Source organism: Ambystoma mexicanum, chromosome 2q, assembly GCF_040938575.1.
Source record: "Ambystoma mexicanum isolate Mex_15411 chromosome 2q, UKY_AmexF1_1, whole genome shotgun sequence".
NCBI lineage: Eukaryota > Metazoa > Chordata > Amphibia > Caudata > Ambystomatidae > Ambystoma > Ambystoma mexicanum.
The window spans coordinates 540,719,120-540,736,402 of record NC_090924.1 but is presented as its reverse complement, the minus strand read 5'-3'; the positions used below and the strand labels follow the sequence as shown (position 1 = coordinate 540,736,402).

General features: G+C 46.1%; 1 protein-coding gene across 2 annotated transcripts in view; it reads left to right on the top strand.

The window, feature by feature from the left end:
- Positions 1-17,283, top strand: part of DLEC1 (DLEC1 cilia and flagella associated protein) — a 1,790,999-nt gene that overhangs the window by 280,767 nt on the left and 1,492,949 nt on the right. For both annotated transcript variants that reach the window (XM_069647686.1, XM_069647685.1), the window contains exon 6: positions 13,577-13,770. In XM_069647686.1, coding sequence (XP_069503787.1) covers positions 13,577-13,770 — 194 coding nt within the window. The remainder of the gene's footprint in view (positions 1-13,576; positions 13,771-17,283) is intronic.

The following is a 17,283-nucleotide window of genomic DNA, read 5'->3' as shown; positions in this document are numbered from 1 at the left end:
GAAGAGATGTGAACTAGCAGTTTGGGCTGGACTGCCCCTTTGGGGATGGGACCAAGCCCGATTTGCATATAGTATTTCCCTTTTCTGTAATGGCTTGGCAGGTGAGGAACGATGGTCTGGAGGGTTGCCCAGAGCAATGCCAGAGGTTTAAGATTAATTATACACCTTCCAGCCATCACCTCTTTGTTTTGGATGCACAATATATGCCAGTATTCCCACATAAAAACATATTCATGTTTGCTTGCCCAATAATGATACTATTAAAACAAGTTCATGCTGGCCCTACCAACATGTGACAATATTCCCACATAAGGACATACTCCTGTTGGCTTTGGCCATAATGCCAGTAAAAATATCTCCCTGTAAGAAAACATGCTCATACTAGCTGCACCACTGTAGGCCAGTATGGGTGCATAAGAACCCTCATCGTCTTGGGTTTGCCCTTAATGCAAGTAAAAAATTCAATGCTTCAGTAACAAAACATACCGTTAGCTGCACAAATGTACCATTCATCATGCAAGGGCACTCATGTTGGCTTTACCATAAATGCAGGTAAAATGCCATGCCACGGTAAGAAAGCATGGCCTTGCTGGCTTCACAAATGTACCGCCCTCTGCCCCCATTCGAAGAACACTCAGAATGTTGGATTTGCCCTAACTGCAAATAATAAATGCCATACCACAGTAAGAGTACATGCCCTTGATGGCTACACAAATATACCCCTGATGTAAGAGCACTCATGTTGCTTTGCACTGAATGCCAGTAAAAATGCCATGCAACAGTATGAAAGAATGCTTTTACGGGCTGACAAATATCCCCCAAGTAAGAACATTCATCACATTGGATGTGCCTTAAATGCCAGGAAAAACACCATGCCACAGTAAGAAAACATGCCCCTGCTGGATGCACAAATGTACCCCCACCAGTAAAACTGGTAAAAATGCCATGCTGCAATAGGACAACATGCCCTTGCTGGCTGTGAACATGCACCCCCAAAGTGGAAGAACAGTCTTGTTGGCTTTGTCCTAATTGCCAGTAACAATGCCATGCCACAATAAGCATACATCCCCTTGTTGGCTGCACAGTTGTACCCCTGTACACCCGCATGCAAGAACACTCATGTTAGGTTTGTCCTAATGCCATTAAAAAATAGCATGTCACAATAAGAAAACAGGCTCTTGCTCACTGCACAAATGTACCCCCATTTCCCCAATGTAAGATCAATCATGTAATGCCACAATAAGAAAACCTGCCCATGCCGGCTGGACCAATGAGGCTCTCCAAACCCTACCTTTCCAATCAGAGGCATACTCCGAGACTGTAAGCCCAAGCACACACATTCATACAGTATAAACCTTCCATTTCACTCACAAACCCATAAAACACACTCACCCAAACAACATATACTCTCTCATTCACATGTGCACCCAAGCAACATACATGCACCCTTATTCACACGCGTACCCAAACAGCATGCACTCCGTCGGTCTGATGCGTACTATCAGACATAAATCCTCACAAGCACGCAAACACATATACATAGATCAGCCCTTTTTTCTTTCCTGGAGCTCTGGTGCGGACTCCAGGTGCCTCCTTCCTTGCACCCCCTGTTATGATGACCCTCTGGCTCCTATGCAGAAGGAACCAGAAAGCAGGGTGTGAGCTTCTTAATTCTGGCACATACATGGTTGAGCCGGAGAGCTTCCAACACACATACTTCCATTTGGTACCCCAGCCCACAACTCTCAATGGAAAATGCAATGTTTAGTAAGCAAAACTCCACCAGTTTTGCATGACCCATTGGACATGCACGCTGGGGTACTAGTACTGTGTCAAAGCCAGCCCAGGAACGCATGCTCAGCTGCAACAAGCAACTGAGGATGTTCTCGGTATTTGCACTAGGCTGGCTGGTGGCTGGCTATTCCATAACTGGTGGTGAGTCAACACCCTGTCACCCCTAATGGGCGGGACACCCGTGGCTGCTTGATGGCTACGATAACTCATTACCATTCAGGCAGATGCTATTGCAGGCAGAAATGGCTGTTTTGAATCACTTAAATGTGATGTGAATCTACCTTTCTGGAAATTGTTATTGCAGTCATAAATATACACAACACCATGGCCAGCCAATAAAAAAAGGGAAACATATAATTAAGCCTGCTTAGAAGTATCCAGTTAAAAGAAATCAATATAATGTGGCAAGTGATTGACCTACCTGTGGCTGGTAAAACATGATCAAAGCACTGTATCCCTACTGAAATATCATCAAGATTGTTACGCTGCTGTACAGTACGCTATGCCATTAGTTTTGTCTCATAGAAGTGCCAATGAAGTGACAGCTGTGAGCCTCAACTTAACAGATGCTATGTTTTTGGTGACCAGTAATGGTATTCTTCGGTGCTGTTGCCTATTGTGTTCTGCATTGTTGGAGCCAACCTATGTCCCTCCTCCACTTTGACAGGGCGGACACCCACCTTCTGGCTCAATAATTGAGTCTTCGATCTGACACTTATGGCCCCAGTGCAATCTCCAAAAATTACCCTATTGCTCCACTGTCTCAAAGTTCCTGTGCCATTTTGCACATGTTATGGCCACACATGGGATGGTGTATTATCTAACACAAATTGCGTATTTCTACAATTTTCTCCTAATCATTTTGGTATGGATTCACCATACGTTATATAGCTCTGTAAACATTATATTGCCATTTTTAGCCTGAGTCACTCAAACAATATTATGTAATATGTGCATTTAGGCTTGATCCTGTTATGTCTATGTATTTCATACTGATAGCATCACTATAAGAAATGTGATGCGTCAATTTAAAAAGTGGTATCTAAGAACCTGAAACATATGTGGGATACATGGGGATGGGAACAGTGGATAGGGTAGCACTTGTGAATAGGTAGTTGGGGCTCCAAATCTAGGGGAGCTCCCCGTACCTGTTTCCTTGACCTGGCAGGGGGCTACCACTTCCTTAGACTAATCTTCCCTATTCACAAAAGGTGTTCAGAAATACAGCTTCTCTACAGTCAGGGTATCTCTACAGTTTAAGCTGGCCCTACTATGGGGGGGCCTATACTCCATAGTATTATCTAACTCCCTCATGGAATTTCTAAGTGGCCTATTCAGGGATAGTCTAATTACTATGGCGAATCATGGGAATTCGTCCATCCACCCCAGAGGTGGAGTACCCCCATTGCCCTGTGAGGCTAGGCAGGTGAGCCCACTCCGCAACACCCTTTCTAGGGGAAGAGGCAAGTGGGACTTCACCAGGAGAGACTACCGTTCCTGTGAGGAACTCCCTAGAAAACCTCCCAGTAATACCTCTTTGAACATATCCTATGAAGACTTGTATGAAGAAAACACCAGTTATGTGTTATTGTCAAATAGAAACTGTAACTTTTTCTTTAAATAAAACATCCCATTTAACGAAGATGATGAGGAGGAGGAGGAGGATATGTGGAGGTGGAGAAAAGCCGTCTTACAGAGGGACTAGGACGTACATCAGGGAAGTCCCTCGACTATGTCACACTTGAGAGGGGAGGAGTATGGAGAAGAGAGAAAACCTGCAAATTGCAAACCAGCAGGGAAGCTGTTGCAGAGTGGAAGTCGGACGACAGAAGAGCTGTGTCTTATTGAGAGAAGGAGAGCGAGAGAGCGAGAGAGAGCGAGAGAGAGCGAGAGAGAGAGAGAGAGAAAAGCTTTGGTGCTTTGGGCCTCCCAGAAACAACGTTGAGACCACTCCATGAGTGAAGACGTGGAACCTAACAGTAATGGAAATACTGAGCGACCATCCTAGACATCGGCACGAAGGAAGAAGCATTGAAGAAACAGAAGACTGTCAGACGAAAGAGAGAACCAACCCCGAGTATGCAGGCGCCCGGTGACGTTATCCCTAAGAGCAACATGTAATGGGGAAACCGTGAGGCCCGAGGAGGACGGAAACTCCTTATGGGACTAATCATACTCGTCCCAGTCAGATAAAGAGATTGTAATATTGAAACCCAGAGGAGTGAATAGAGAATCATTATGGACCAATCTCGTCCTAGTCAAAGTAAGGAATTGTAATATTGAAACCTCAAGAAGTAAATGAGGATCATCATTTGAATGTTCATACTCTCATCAGTCAAGACCAAGAAAGTATAGTGGAAAGTTATGCTATAAGTGAAATGCATGAGGATAAGGCTGGTTCAGAATATATGTCAAAGACCGATATCAAAAAAGGAATAAAATATTGTGAACTGTACAAAAAGGAAGCGAATACAAAAGAGAGTTATAAATGTTGGATACATTTGCCCTCGGAAGAGAGAACAACTCTCTATAGAGAGAATCAAGTTGAGAGTAATTAAGTAGCAGAGAACAGTATTCTAAGAGGAAAGTAACAAAAGCCCAATAAAGTATTGAACGAATTGTGCAGGCTGATCAAAACAGTCACCAGAGACTATTGGAGGATCAGCTATTGAACAGAAGTTGGTGAAAGCCAAAGTCCAGGATAGGAGAGTCATTTGCCTGTCTTTATTTGTTATTGTAGTGGAAGTGTCAGTTAAGGGTAGTTTTGGACAGTGGCCAGTCTGTTAAGACATTCCCTGACTACTGGCAAGCACTGTAGCTAGTTTTGTTAGCTAGGGATGCCTTATAGCGTAGGGAGAGTAGGCATTTTTCCTTTTCTTTAATAAAAACTGCATTAATATGACTTACCAGAGTTCGCGTCCTTCTGACCCGCCACATATGGTGTCAGCAGTGGGATTATAAAGTCCCAAGATAGACATTGATAAACTACCCCCTATACGGTTATTGGTATAAAACCAACACTAACAAAAGGAAAAAACTCAATAGCAGTTAACCCTACTTCTCTCAATTCCACATTACCGGATGATTCGGTAATTGAAGATAAAAGGATGATAGTGAGAAATCAGACGAGTGGGAGGAGGCAGAGACTGAGGATTACCAATGTTCAGCAGCCGGGGATAAAACAGACCACACCATGAATGCCCTAGAAGCCACCCTGGATCGCCTGGTGTAACGTTTACCTGAACTCTGCGGGGACACACACTCGCAACTACTTATCTGGGACTTCTTCTCAGCGAGCGATGCTTCTAATCTCCTTCTACACAGCTATGCCTTTCACTAGAGAATACACAGAAAAGATTCTTAGGCTAATCTCTAAACCCAATTCTTCCTTTTCTCAATTCCCAATATATTCTTATGCTTTTTCCCAAAACCTAGTTACCTCATGTTTTTCTGGGGGGGGGCACTCCATCCTGCTTCTGAGCAGGGGCTCTAGTTCTGAAGAGGGACCTTACTGGAGAATGACTCCTTAGCAAAGAATTGAGGGGTAAACTGCTCTTGGTGACTTTCATTTAATCAGGAATGAACCTGGGAAGTACTATGGTGCTGCTGTGAAAACAATTTCAAAAGGGAAACAATGAGGAGTTGAATTCTGCAGTGCGTGGAAACGTTGGTACTAATACCCCCAGAAAACAATGAATGGAATTTCAAGGGCAGTGGATGAATTCAATGGGGTTCTTGCCTATCTAACATCAAATGCATCACTGAGGCACACGAGCAACTTTCTGGGAAAAATGTGACTAAAATGATGCCTTTTCCCTCGGAGACTTGCTCAGGAGTGAACGTCAGAATATCCATCACACGATACCCGACTTCACCGAGAGGATTACCAATTCTAACTGAAACTAGTGTCCCATGAACATGTGTGTGCGTGTGAAAAGCAGAAACTCTGTATGGGAATTCCAGATGGCGTGCGTCCAACAAGGAAAAGCATGTCGCACATTAAATAACAATTCAGTGCGCTACGAGCGATGTACAGCTATGCTCTTATACTCAGTGGCATAACAAAGTGCGTACCAAATATAGAAAGCACAACGCGCACATCAAAATGCAAGTAAAACGAGCTTCAAAGTCACTAAGAACAACTTCTTATATACAGTGCAAAACTACATACCTAAGTGAGTAGAAACACAAGGAATACGCATTGCTAAATGAACAATACTTCCCTTCAAATTTCAACCATCTCCAAAGTGTTGGGATCACCTCGTGCTCGTTCTGATTCTACAAGTGTGGTGCGTTGCGGTTGTTTTTTCTCAATGTCGTTGGAAAAAGTTTTGTTTCGCCCCTGCACGACTTGCGGGCTGAAGGTGTTTGAGGGGGACAGACACATGGACTGTCTATAATGCCTCTACCCTCATCACTCCGTCGATTCCTGCGACATCTGTAAAGGATTCTTTCAGAAAACGCTTAAGGACTGCAATCGGAGGTTGGTGTGTTGGCTGAATGAGGGTACTTACCCTTCATCTGAGGTGGAACCCGTTCGTAGCCTAGCATCTGAGAGACCTGCTCAAACAGTTCCTCGCCAGTCGGTGTCAGCTGAACCACCAGCTAAGAAGTCTCGGCCTTTCGGTACAGAGAAAAGTGGTTGCTGCTCTTCGGGCAAACACCTGCCGAAGGGGGCGCCGTCGTCTTCCAAGCATGGTCACTTGGACCAGTCCCGTGGGTCGGAGGGAAGGCCCGAAAAAAGATCTTCATTAGTGAAAGACGGTTTCGCTGCCAGCTACAGTGCCTGCCTCCACGATTGTGTCTTCGGCTCCGTTGGCTGCGGTTGAAGAAGGCCCGAGGTTTTCGTTGTCGACGGACAACCTGCTGCCAACGGGTGGGGCATGGCAGCCTTCTGCTTTTGACGCCCTTCTGCCTGACACTCTTCTACAGCATGAGGCGGCCCTTTCAGTGTCATCGGTGGAGGATGAATGGGAGCCAGTGGTGAATCCAATGGGCCTCGGCTTGCAGTGTGTTGGCCCTTAGACGTCGATTGGGGTGGGGTCTGGTCCATCCACTTACCCCCTGGTGAACCCGCTGTCGCTCCATGTCCTGTCTACACTACAGTCCTTGTTGAGTCAACTAGATTCAAAATTGCTTCCTCTGAGTGTGGCCCCGGTAGCCCCAATAGTCGACGCGGCAGGTGTGCCTCCGCGTTCGCAGCTGAGTTGCCGACGTCTCGGCCGATGAGCGAAGGAGGCCATTGTTCCCATCCGGAAGAGGGTGAGCTGCCGAACTCTGATTCAGACTGTGTGCGTAGGGACACTATGTCTAATGTCTCTTCGTCGCAGTTGAGAGATCCAACATGGGATTCGGATGTGGAAATGGAAACGCCTCGTAGTCCAGCACAACCGTCTCCTCCTGATGATGTGGGGGTGTTCCATGCCATCATGGCAAAGGCCTGCATTGAATTTGGTCTGACTCCGGATGAGGAACGGAAGGAATGTTTCCTATTTGAACACCTGGGCAAGAGACGAAAGGCGGTGTTCGCCGTTCCAATCCTGGACCATGTCTAGCAGGAGGGCCTACGCACAATGCGCTATTCTTTCTCAGAACCAGCAAAGGGAGACTGGAGAAGAAATGTAAGGCCCCGGACTCTATGCCGAAGTGCTTAGTTTCACAGCCCACCCCTGAATCAGTGGTGGTGGCGGCTAGCCGAAAAGCCAGAACCCAGCACAAGTGTGCTACACCTCCTGATAGTGATGCCAGAAGACAGTATGCCTTCGAAAAGAAGGTTTTGACTGTGGGAGCGATGACGGTAAAGCCGGCCAACTCGTTGGCGATCATGGCTCGCTACGATCTGTTGGAACACCTACCTGAGGAACACCGAAAAGCTGCCATGCTGTTGGTACGTGGAGGTGAGGAGGCGTTGAATCACAGTATTAACATCGCTGTTGATTTAGCAGAATCGGGTTTCAAACAGAATAACAATGGTGTAGTACTACGTCGACAAGCCTGGCTTAAGTGCACAGACTTTCGGCCAGAAGTAAATTACAAAGTTTTGGACATGCCCTGTGAGGGGCAGCAGTTGTTTGGGGGGAAAATCGATGAGGCCCTCAAGGGTATGAAGGCAAAATCGTTGCAGGCTTTGCAGAGTGGACACTCGTTTTGCCCCTTTCGTCCCTTCCGTGGAGCGTCACGAAACACTCAATTTGCTTCGTCCAGAGACCGGGGTTACGGTCGGTCTGGATACTCCTCACAGGAATATAGGCGGGCGGTGCAATTGACGCGAAAGAGCCGAGACTTTCAGGCATGCAGGAGGAGAGGGAGACAGGCCTCTTCCTTCAAAGGAAGACAAACTAAGTCGCAACAAAGACTGTCTTCGGAAAAAATGCGCTGGGGGGCAGAGTAGCACTACACATGGACGAATGCAGCAAGATTACATCAGACCACTGGGTATTAGTGCGTTTGGGCCAGTCTCTGGAATTCAAGGGCTCACCGGTTCCCATTCCTCCCGTGTATACAGTGCAACCTCATCTTCACATCTTACAGCAGGAGGTTGTACATATGTTACAGAAAGGGGCTATAGAATTGGTTCCAGTGGCTGAAAAAGGCCAGGGGGTTACTCCCGTTAGTGGCGACCCATTCTGGACCTTCGGGCGTTGAACAAGACTCTGCAACGCCTGAAGTTCAAGATGCTCACACTTCAAGAAGTCATTTGGTCGGTACAGCTGGGTGAATTTCTGGCCTCGTTGGATTTACAAGCCGCCTATTTCCATATCCCCATGCGTCGACGAGACCGAAAGTTCCTGCGGTTTGTAGCAGGTCAAGATCATTACCATTTCTGAGTGCTCCCGTTCGGTTTAAAATTGTCCCCCAGGACGTTTACTAAATGCTTGGCACCGGTGGTGCCGACCAGATGGTCATCACGTCTACCCTTACCTGGACGACTGGCTGGTACGGAGCTCGTTTCCGGGAGCGACGCAGGCAAGTCTCAGCGCTACCATGCAGCTATTGCAACGACTGGGCTTCGCCGTCAACTTCGAGAAGTCATTTCCATCTCCCTCCAAGAACTTGGTGTTTCTGGGGGCATGTCAGGTACTGTCAGGTTGGAGTGACATATTCTTTTACATACAGTAACATATACTCATTTACATTGGGTCAGGGGAGACATTGGGTCAGGGGAGACACATTTAGTATAGAAAGGTTTTGGGAAGTTATTATGGGTTATATTTTTAAACAGCCAATTTTGCCCTTAACCTTCATTGCAGTCTATGGAAAATGCCCCAAGCCAAGATGGAGGTTATCCGTCTAAATTCTAATTGGCTGGAGATTGTTTATAGGGAGGACAGTGAACATTCTAAACTGCCTTTCATCGCCTTTGCCCAGCTGAGAGGTTGTGTGCTATGCTGCTCCTGCTTAACTTGTTCAGGGGTGTCAAGTTTCAAGCAGTCGAGCGGCATCTTTGAAAATATAACAGGAGTCGTGCATGGAGTTTCGTGGAGACACAGGACAGGAGTGAGAAATTTCCAATTTTCTGAGAAAAGAAGTTTTCAAGACTCAATCACGAGATAAGTGACTTTCCATGTTTTGATGAACTTTGTAAAGAGGTTATATTAATTTAAAAGAATTGAAATCGCAAAATTTGTATCTAAAAACTGTAGCGCGTATGTTTGTTTTCTTTCCTACGTATCATTTCATACTAGCGCGTGATTTTTCCGTTACCTTGAGCCTGCGCGCGTGACTCTGCGCGTGAGAGTGAAGCGCCAACGTGAACTTTTGACTCGCGTCTTCTGTTCATATACGCGAGGGTTTTGCTACGTGAGTTCGCGTGTGTATTTTATTACGCGTTTCGAATCTGCGCGTGCGCAAGAACAAATCTATGTGGAGCTTCCGCACGAGCTCTCAGAAGTGTCACGTGATAAAATAAAAGCGCGTGTGCTTTTTTCCCGCTATTTGGTTTTTGCGCGTGTGCGTATTTTTTCGTGGGTTGGACTTTAGCGCGTGTGCGTTTTACCCGCTATTTGGATTTTCAGCGCGTGTGCGTATTTCCCGCGACTTGGATTAAAGCGCGTGTGTTTTATCCCGCGGTTTGGATTTTCAGCGCGTGTGCGTATTTCCCGCGACTTGGATTAAAGCGCTGTGTTTTATCCCGCGGTTTGGATTTTCAGCGCGTAAGCGTTTTACCCGCGGTTTGGCTTTTTAGCGCGTGTGCTGGATTTTTCCACATGAAGATTTCATCGCAAGTTTTAAAACCGTTCAAGAGTAAAAGACACTCTAAAAAGAAAATAGAAAAAGAAATACAAGAACTTAAAAGAACTTCCTTAAACTTATTTAAAGAACTTTAGACTTTGTTCAAGAATCTTGAGGTTGAGAAGACAAACTACAAAGTTAAATATTACATTCATGGACATGCTGAGAAGGCTGAATGATCTTTAAGATTCTGGTCAACAAGTAAGGAAGTCTTGTCTGCTTATCACTTCTCTGGGCATTCTGAAGAGAAGTACCAGGTATGGTTTTTTGACTATTTTGGTAAAGGATATAGAGTTTTAAGGTTAGTATAGTAACCCATTGAGTAATGAGGTGTATTATATGTTTGTTTTTAACTACAGGTAAAGAACCAGCTAGTCGATAGCTTCCAGCCTGGTGTTTGTTAATTTGTCCCTTCCCCCTTTCCCCTGGAAGTGAGGTAAACTGAGCGGTTATATATATTATCAGCTCAGAGTGCCACATTTTGGGTGGATTGTCGGGGGTTCAGCAGCTTCCGCAGACACCAGGATCTCAGCCTGACAGGGCAGAATTTTAGACTCAACTAGGCCTGGTGATGCCCTCTGTCGAGAGAGTTCAGAAGCTCAAGCAGAAAGCGGCAGAGTAGAAGTTCGGTACAAGAGTGTCGGTCAGGACATACATGTCACTACTGGGGGCCATGGCGTCCTGCATTCCATTGGTGAAGGACTGTTGTCTCTTCATGAGGCCGGTGCAGGAGTTCCTTGCAGAACGGTGGGCTCAGAGTCGCAGATTGTGGTCCGACAAGGTGGTGGTCAACGGCGACTTAGTGGAAGCTCTTCGATGGTGGCAGTGCTCGGACAATCTAGATTGGGGGGTGCCGTTGCTGGAGCCAGAGTTTCAGGTTACAGTTGTGATGGATGCCTCTCAAACAGGGAGGGGAGCGCATCTTGAGGGCTCCCAGGGTCTGTGGTCTCGGGTGGAGTTGCGTTTTCACATCAATGTGCTCGAACTGAGTGCGGTACATTGGGCCCTGAAATCGCTTCTGCTGTGCATACGCGGCTCAGTGGTGAGGGTGTTGACAGACAATACCACCACAATGTTTTACCTCAGGAAACAGGGGGGCACTCATTCCAGAGTGCTTTCAAAAGAAGCTCAAGAACTTTGCCATTGGGCCCTGTTACACGACATCAGTATTGTAGCGTTTCACCTGCCGGGGGTGATGAATGTGCAGGCAAACTCGCTTAGCAGAGAGGTAAACCAGCTCCACGAATGGCAGCTGAAGGAACAGGTGTCAATCATCTTCCTGAAATAGGGTCGTCCTTCGTTGGATCTCTTCGCAACGCGGGAGAACAAGAAGTGCAAGGAGTTTGCCAGCAGGTGGGCTCAGCCTGGTTCGCTGGGGGATACGTTCTCGTTCCTGTGGACAGACCGGTTCGCTTACGCATTTCCTTCCTTTCCACTCATTCGACGGAACCTCCAGTGGATTTGGAGATACCCATGCCATGTGATTCTGGTGGCCCCGTACTGGGCCAGGCAGCCGTGGTTCTCGGACCTGCTTTATCTATCCCTAGCAGAGCCGGTTCGGTTGCAAGTGACGCCGGACCTTCTGTCTCAAGACAAGGGTGCTGTCTGGTACCACGATCCAGGCTCTCTCAGCCTGACGGCTTGGCTCCTGATTTCTCTTAGTTTGGCCTGCTGAACATTTCTGGTGACTGTCGACGCATTTTGGAGGCGGCTAGAGCTCCGTCCACGAATATCTCCTATGCGTGTAAATGGAAAAGGTTGTGTGTGGTGTAAGGGCCAGCCTGGGGTGGACCCTTTGAACATTTCACCGGAACAGGTTCTACCCTACTTATTGCACATGGCGAATAAAGGTTTGGCATTCTCCTCCATAAAAGTACACTTGGCAGCAATTTCTAGATTCACTCGGAAGCTGCATGCTATGCCTCTGTTTAGTGATAGTCTCATCAAGCATTTTCTGAAGGGGTTATTTCGAACTTTTCCTCCAGTCAAGAAGGTCCCTCCAGGGTGGAGTCTCAATGTAGTGCGGTCAGGTCTGATGAGGCCTCTGTTTGAACCTGTGTCGACGCCATTGCAGTTTTTGTCTTGGAAATTGGCGTTTTTGGTGGCCATTACTTCAGCAAGGAGAATATCTGAATTGCAAGCTCTGGTTGTGGATCCTCCATACTTACGGTTCTTCACGGACAAGGTAGTGTTGGCCACTAACCTGCACTTTATTCCAAAAGTACAAAACCACTTTTCATAAATTTTTGTCGATTGTGTTACCATCGTTCTTTGCCTCCGCTTCCACGTCAGCAGAGAGAGCGTTGCATACGCTGGATGTGAAAAGAACATTGAAGTTTTACCTGAGTCGTACTCAGTTCAGACTTTCTAAACAGCTGTTTGTGGCTTATGGACCCTCCGCCAAGGGACGGCAATATCCAAGCAGGGACTGGCTCGCTGGGTATCATCGGCTATCTCACTCTGCCACACTAAGGCGGGAAAACCTCTGGAGAAAAGTCCCAAGGCACACTCGACAAGGTTTACGGCTTCGTTGGCGGCATTATTGTCAGGGATTCCGCTGGTGGACATTTGCCAGGCGGCCTCCTGGTCGGTGCCGCATACCTTTTCTCGACATTACTGTCTGGAACTGCAACACCTGTTTCAATGAGGTAAGCCCTGCAGCTTCGAGGTATCTATTTGAACTTTATCACTGCTGATTTTTTCTGGTCTCATGTATGTGATTCTATGATGTATTGGTTTGCATTGCACACCTCCATGCATAATTGATACTGCTATGTAATCTATTCACAGCATTTGAATCCATGAAAGATCCAATGCTGGAGAAGGGAGTAGTTTCTTACCTGTAACTCCATTTCTCCAGGGTTGATATCTTTCATGGATTCACATGCGCCCGCCGGCCGCCCCTACATGCAAACCTGGTTCGGGTTGCCTCTACTTTGGAGGTTAAAATCTGAAGGGAAGCTGTGGGGGCGGGGCTATTTATACCTTACGTCCTATTGGTGGTAGCTAAAGCACCCAAAAAGACGTTGCTGGGACACTAAAGTGTCACCGTTTTCCAGGGGAAAAAGCTATTTTAAAATGACCGAGGTTCCCAGCCTGACGACGGGGAATATTCACAGCATGTGAATCCATGAAAGATACCAACGCTGGAGAAATGCAGTTACAGGTAAGAAACTACTCCCTTATTGGTTACACCTCCTGTGCCAGCAACACCAATGTGTGTTGTTTAATCATGGAACAATGGGGCAGCACCCTTTACAATGGCTCTTGAGCACCACCTCTGAAATAAAGACTTTTAAATCAAATAGTACATACAATTGTACATGATAATTTATTTAGACTGATCCTTATTATTCTCTTGTCAGCAACCAATGACCTTTTTCTTTTGTTAATTGAAATATGGCTGTTACATAAGTGAGCTATTATGCACTCTATGCATAGCAGGTACATGTTTGTCATGTTCTTATATTTTTATACAGATAAAGCAGTTTTTGTAGAATAGAGCTCTTGTTCACGAGGATTGAGCTGTGTTCATTCGTTTCTGTGACAGGGAGTTCAAGGCCACATTTTCTCCAAGAAACCTTCAGCTTTCATAAACATGTTTCCACAAGCCCAGTTGATGACGGATATAGAGAGATTTCAATTCCTGACGAAGTTGCACTGAGTCCTTTAAAAACATCTACAGCCAAGATGATAACCTGTACACTGCAAGACTCCAATGAACTTCTCAAGAAATCAGATAAGGTACGTGTCTCCATAAGTACTTGACTTCTTTCACTGTTGGTTCACTTTTGCAGTGATTTGCTTTGCAGAGCCTTTCAGTTTGAAATTTTTTTTTAGTGCTTTTCATTTAGTAATGTTATTTTAAAAGTGTTTTTCCTATTGTGGCCTTAATGACACTCCCCAAGCACACTGGCGAATCTAATTCATCAGAATTGGTGACTCCCATTGTAGCATTCGCTCACACATTATTACAAATTTCACCAGCCCTACAGAGCTAGTTAGTTACTTACTCAACCTACTCTCCCCCAAAATGATTCTCGCCCCTCCAAACATGTTGAAAGAAATCCACGTTTTTTAATTACATGGTGCATTTCACCCAGAGCAGGACATTTGGGCACGACATCTGCGCCGGCCGTAATGGCACGGCTCTTTTGCCGCAGGTTCCCTGTCAGCGCGCCGTGTTTGCCGCAGGTTCCCTGTCGGTGCACCGTGTTTGCCGCAGCCAGCTGGGCGCAGGAACCAGGGCTGGACTGGGAACCAAAAGTGACCCTGGAATATTTTTCAAAGTGGCCCCATATTTCACTAAGGGAGCGTGCACAGCACGGGAGCCCAACTCTTCTATGAGGGGATTTGAGTATCCCCCAAGAAAATGTTGACTAAAATTAGTCAAAATGAGTGCATTTGAAGCATGTTTTAAATAAGTTCATGATCTTTCAAAGTAGATGATACCGGGGACGTTCCACATTTTGCAGATGAGAAAAAAGAATCCATCTGGTATTAAAGGTGCCCAGACAACATGCATCTCATCCATTTCATCCTATTCTCATGCTGGGAAGGGCACACAGATAATAGGCACTCTTAAATGAGCACTGGCAATGCCAACAATTTTGGCTTTTGTGTAGGCATGGTGGGAGAGGAATTTGTCAGACACTGCTGTAGTCGTACTAACTGGATTGTAGCAGGTGGAAAGTGGTGAGTGTACCTGGGCATATAAAAGCAGTGCCTGGTGAATGCCTAATATTGATGCACAAGCTTAAACTGTTGGCTTTGTCAATGCTTGTTTTGAACAGGACTTCAGTGAAGGACAGGTATAGTGCTTATAAATGGAGTGGCTGAAGGCAGATCTGGTTGACATTTTTATTACACCAGTAGTGCTTTTGCAGTTCCAATTAGGTCATGAACTCTCAGAAGACTGCTTTGAGAAAACACTGGTAGGCACTTTGAGCACAGTTTGATGGTAAGGCTTGATAATGCTAGCTCAAAGAGACCCCAGGAGGATGTGTTTTGGTTGGAGAGGGGCTGAAAGTAGGTGGAAATGGCCATAGGGTTTAACTTGGCCATGGACACTCAATAGGTGGATAAATAAAGACGTACAAGCTTTGTGTCCCACCTCGTGATATTTCTCCCTAGCTGTACTCTAATGCAGTAGTTTCAGCTTCTATGTGGCACTTTAGCCAATTACAGTAGTCGAAGTGAACGGGAGCTATTGGGAGCAGTGCTCCTCTACTTTTTTAAATTGTGTTCCTGATTTATACTTTTATTTTAGAAAGAAACCATTCCGGAATAGTTTCATTTTAAAATAAAAGTGTAGGAAACAGTTGAAATATGCATTTTCAGTGCATTGCACTGAACATTCCTTAAACAGCAGGCCCTTTTGTTTGGGGGTTTGTATTGTGGGTGGGAGGGGCCATGGCGATGGGGTTTGTGGCGAGTGGTGCAGGCCAGTAGTGAACATAATTCCACTACTTATTTTCATGCACTTCGACCACTGGCCAAAACCAATTTGCGGGCTGCCAAATTTCAAAACTTGTGAAGCTTTCTGCATATTGCTGTGGTTTAGCCCAATACGTAGATACCAAGGGACTGCATAAGGACCTTCAACCGCACACTAAGAATCAGAAAGAAAGCCCATGTGAGCCAGTGTAGAGGTGACAGTTGACAAGGGCTAATCTTGATTTATTCTTCACCCTCTCCCGTGCATCTGGCCTACCGATGGCGAATGCATCATCGTGCCATAAATGTGCTTAAAGCATACATGTACGCACTGCAGTGGCAAATTATTTCAAAGAGATGTGCTTTTTCTGGAAACTTTGAAAAAGCAAAGTTGGGAGGGGAACATTAAGAGAGATCAATATTACAAATCATGCTTCCGTGTTTAAATCGTGTAGTTTCAGGAAAGGAAATCTTATAATTGTTTTGCTGATGTGATTTTTTAATTGAAACATCAAATCCCATATCAACGCATCGGAAGCCGTCATCCGCATGCACGTGCAGTGTGCACTATGTTTCCGGATGTTTGACCAATACCGTAGAGAAGTGATCCCACTTTACAGCACATGGCATCCGTACAGCGAGAGAATGCAGGAGCCCAACCTGACGGTGACGGTACGGCAACATGATGTAGCACTATATAAAACCCCTTCTTAAATAAACAACTCATTACAGCATATGCACGGTATGCAGGCCCTTTCCCGTATGCAGACCTTACATATGTAGGCGCATCACATAAAATGAAGAGTTTGCAGACCCATCACAGACTATGAGTACCTTGAAGGGTGATCTGTGCCATCACACATCATGTACACCAATCACAGTGCAGGCACAAAATGGTTCCCCATCATACGGCCCAGCCAACTCTCTAAAGCCATGCTATTTTAACTTACAGCGTGGACTGTTGCATGGTCAGGCGAGCCTCCACATACACAACACATGGAGCCATAGTCGAGATTAACTGGCGCCCCTTTTATTAGATGGGTTACCTGGTGTATTCCACGTGTGCACAGCACGTGATGTCGCAGACCCCCCAGGAGGGCCTTCGGACATAACATGGACCATGACATGAGAAGAGATTTAGGCACCCTTCGATACCTTTCTATACTAATGTACTGCTATAAATGAAGACCAGAGGCCACAATGTTCATCCAAATCCCAGTGCCAAGCACTTTGCTACCTCCTTCTTAGTGTTCGCCCCTCTGCATCCCTCTTCAGTTTTCTAGCTAGGTTTGCGCTATTCGAACGTATGGTACATACAGTGCTTTCCAGTGCATACTAATGTATGGTACATACAGTGCTTCCCAGTGCAGCATCGCCTAACTCCTCACTTGACCTTAAGATTATGAACCATTTCAGATCCCAATGCGTCATATTTACTTAATGTCGGGGTGAAAAGGAACAAGGAAGAACTTCTCATTACGTGCCTGGAGTCGCTCACAGAAACAGCATTGTGCAGCGCTGTGATACTCATGCTGCCTTACTTTTCTAAGAAACGAGCGAACCCTGCTGTCCTGTGCCAGTGCCAGTCGATACAGACGGCGCAGAGTTGCCGAAACTGTACTGGCATGCGTTGGGCCGCGCATGCGAGCAGCACACTAGGAATGTGCAGTTTCAGTGATGTGCCTGGGTGGTGACTCCCATAATGCGCAGGCGCACGAGCCACAGGCAGAAGGGTCATGCAGGCAGCACGCCCCGCAAACTACACCCAGCCCAGCCTGGCTGGCTGGGATTATGTCATGATGTTCCCTTTTGATTATGTAT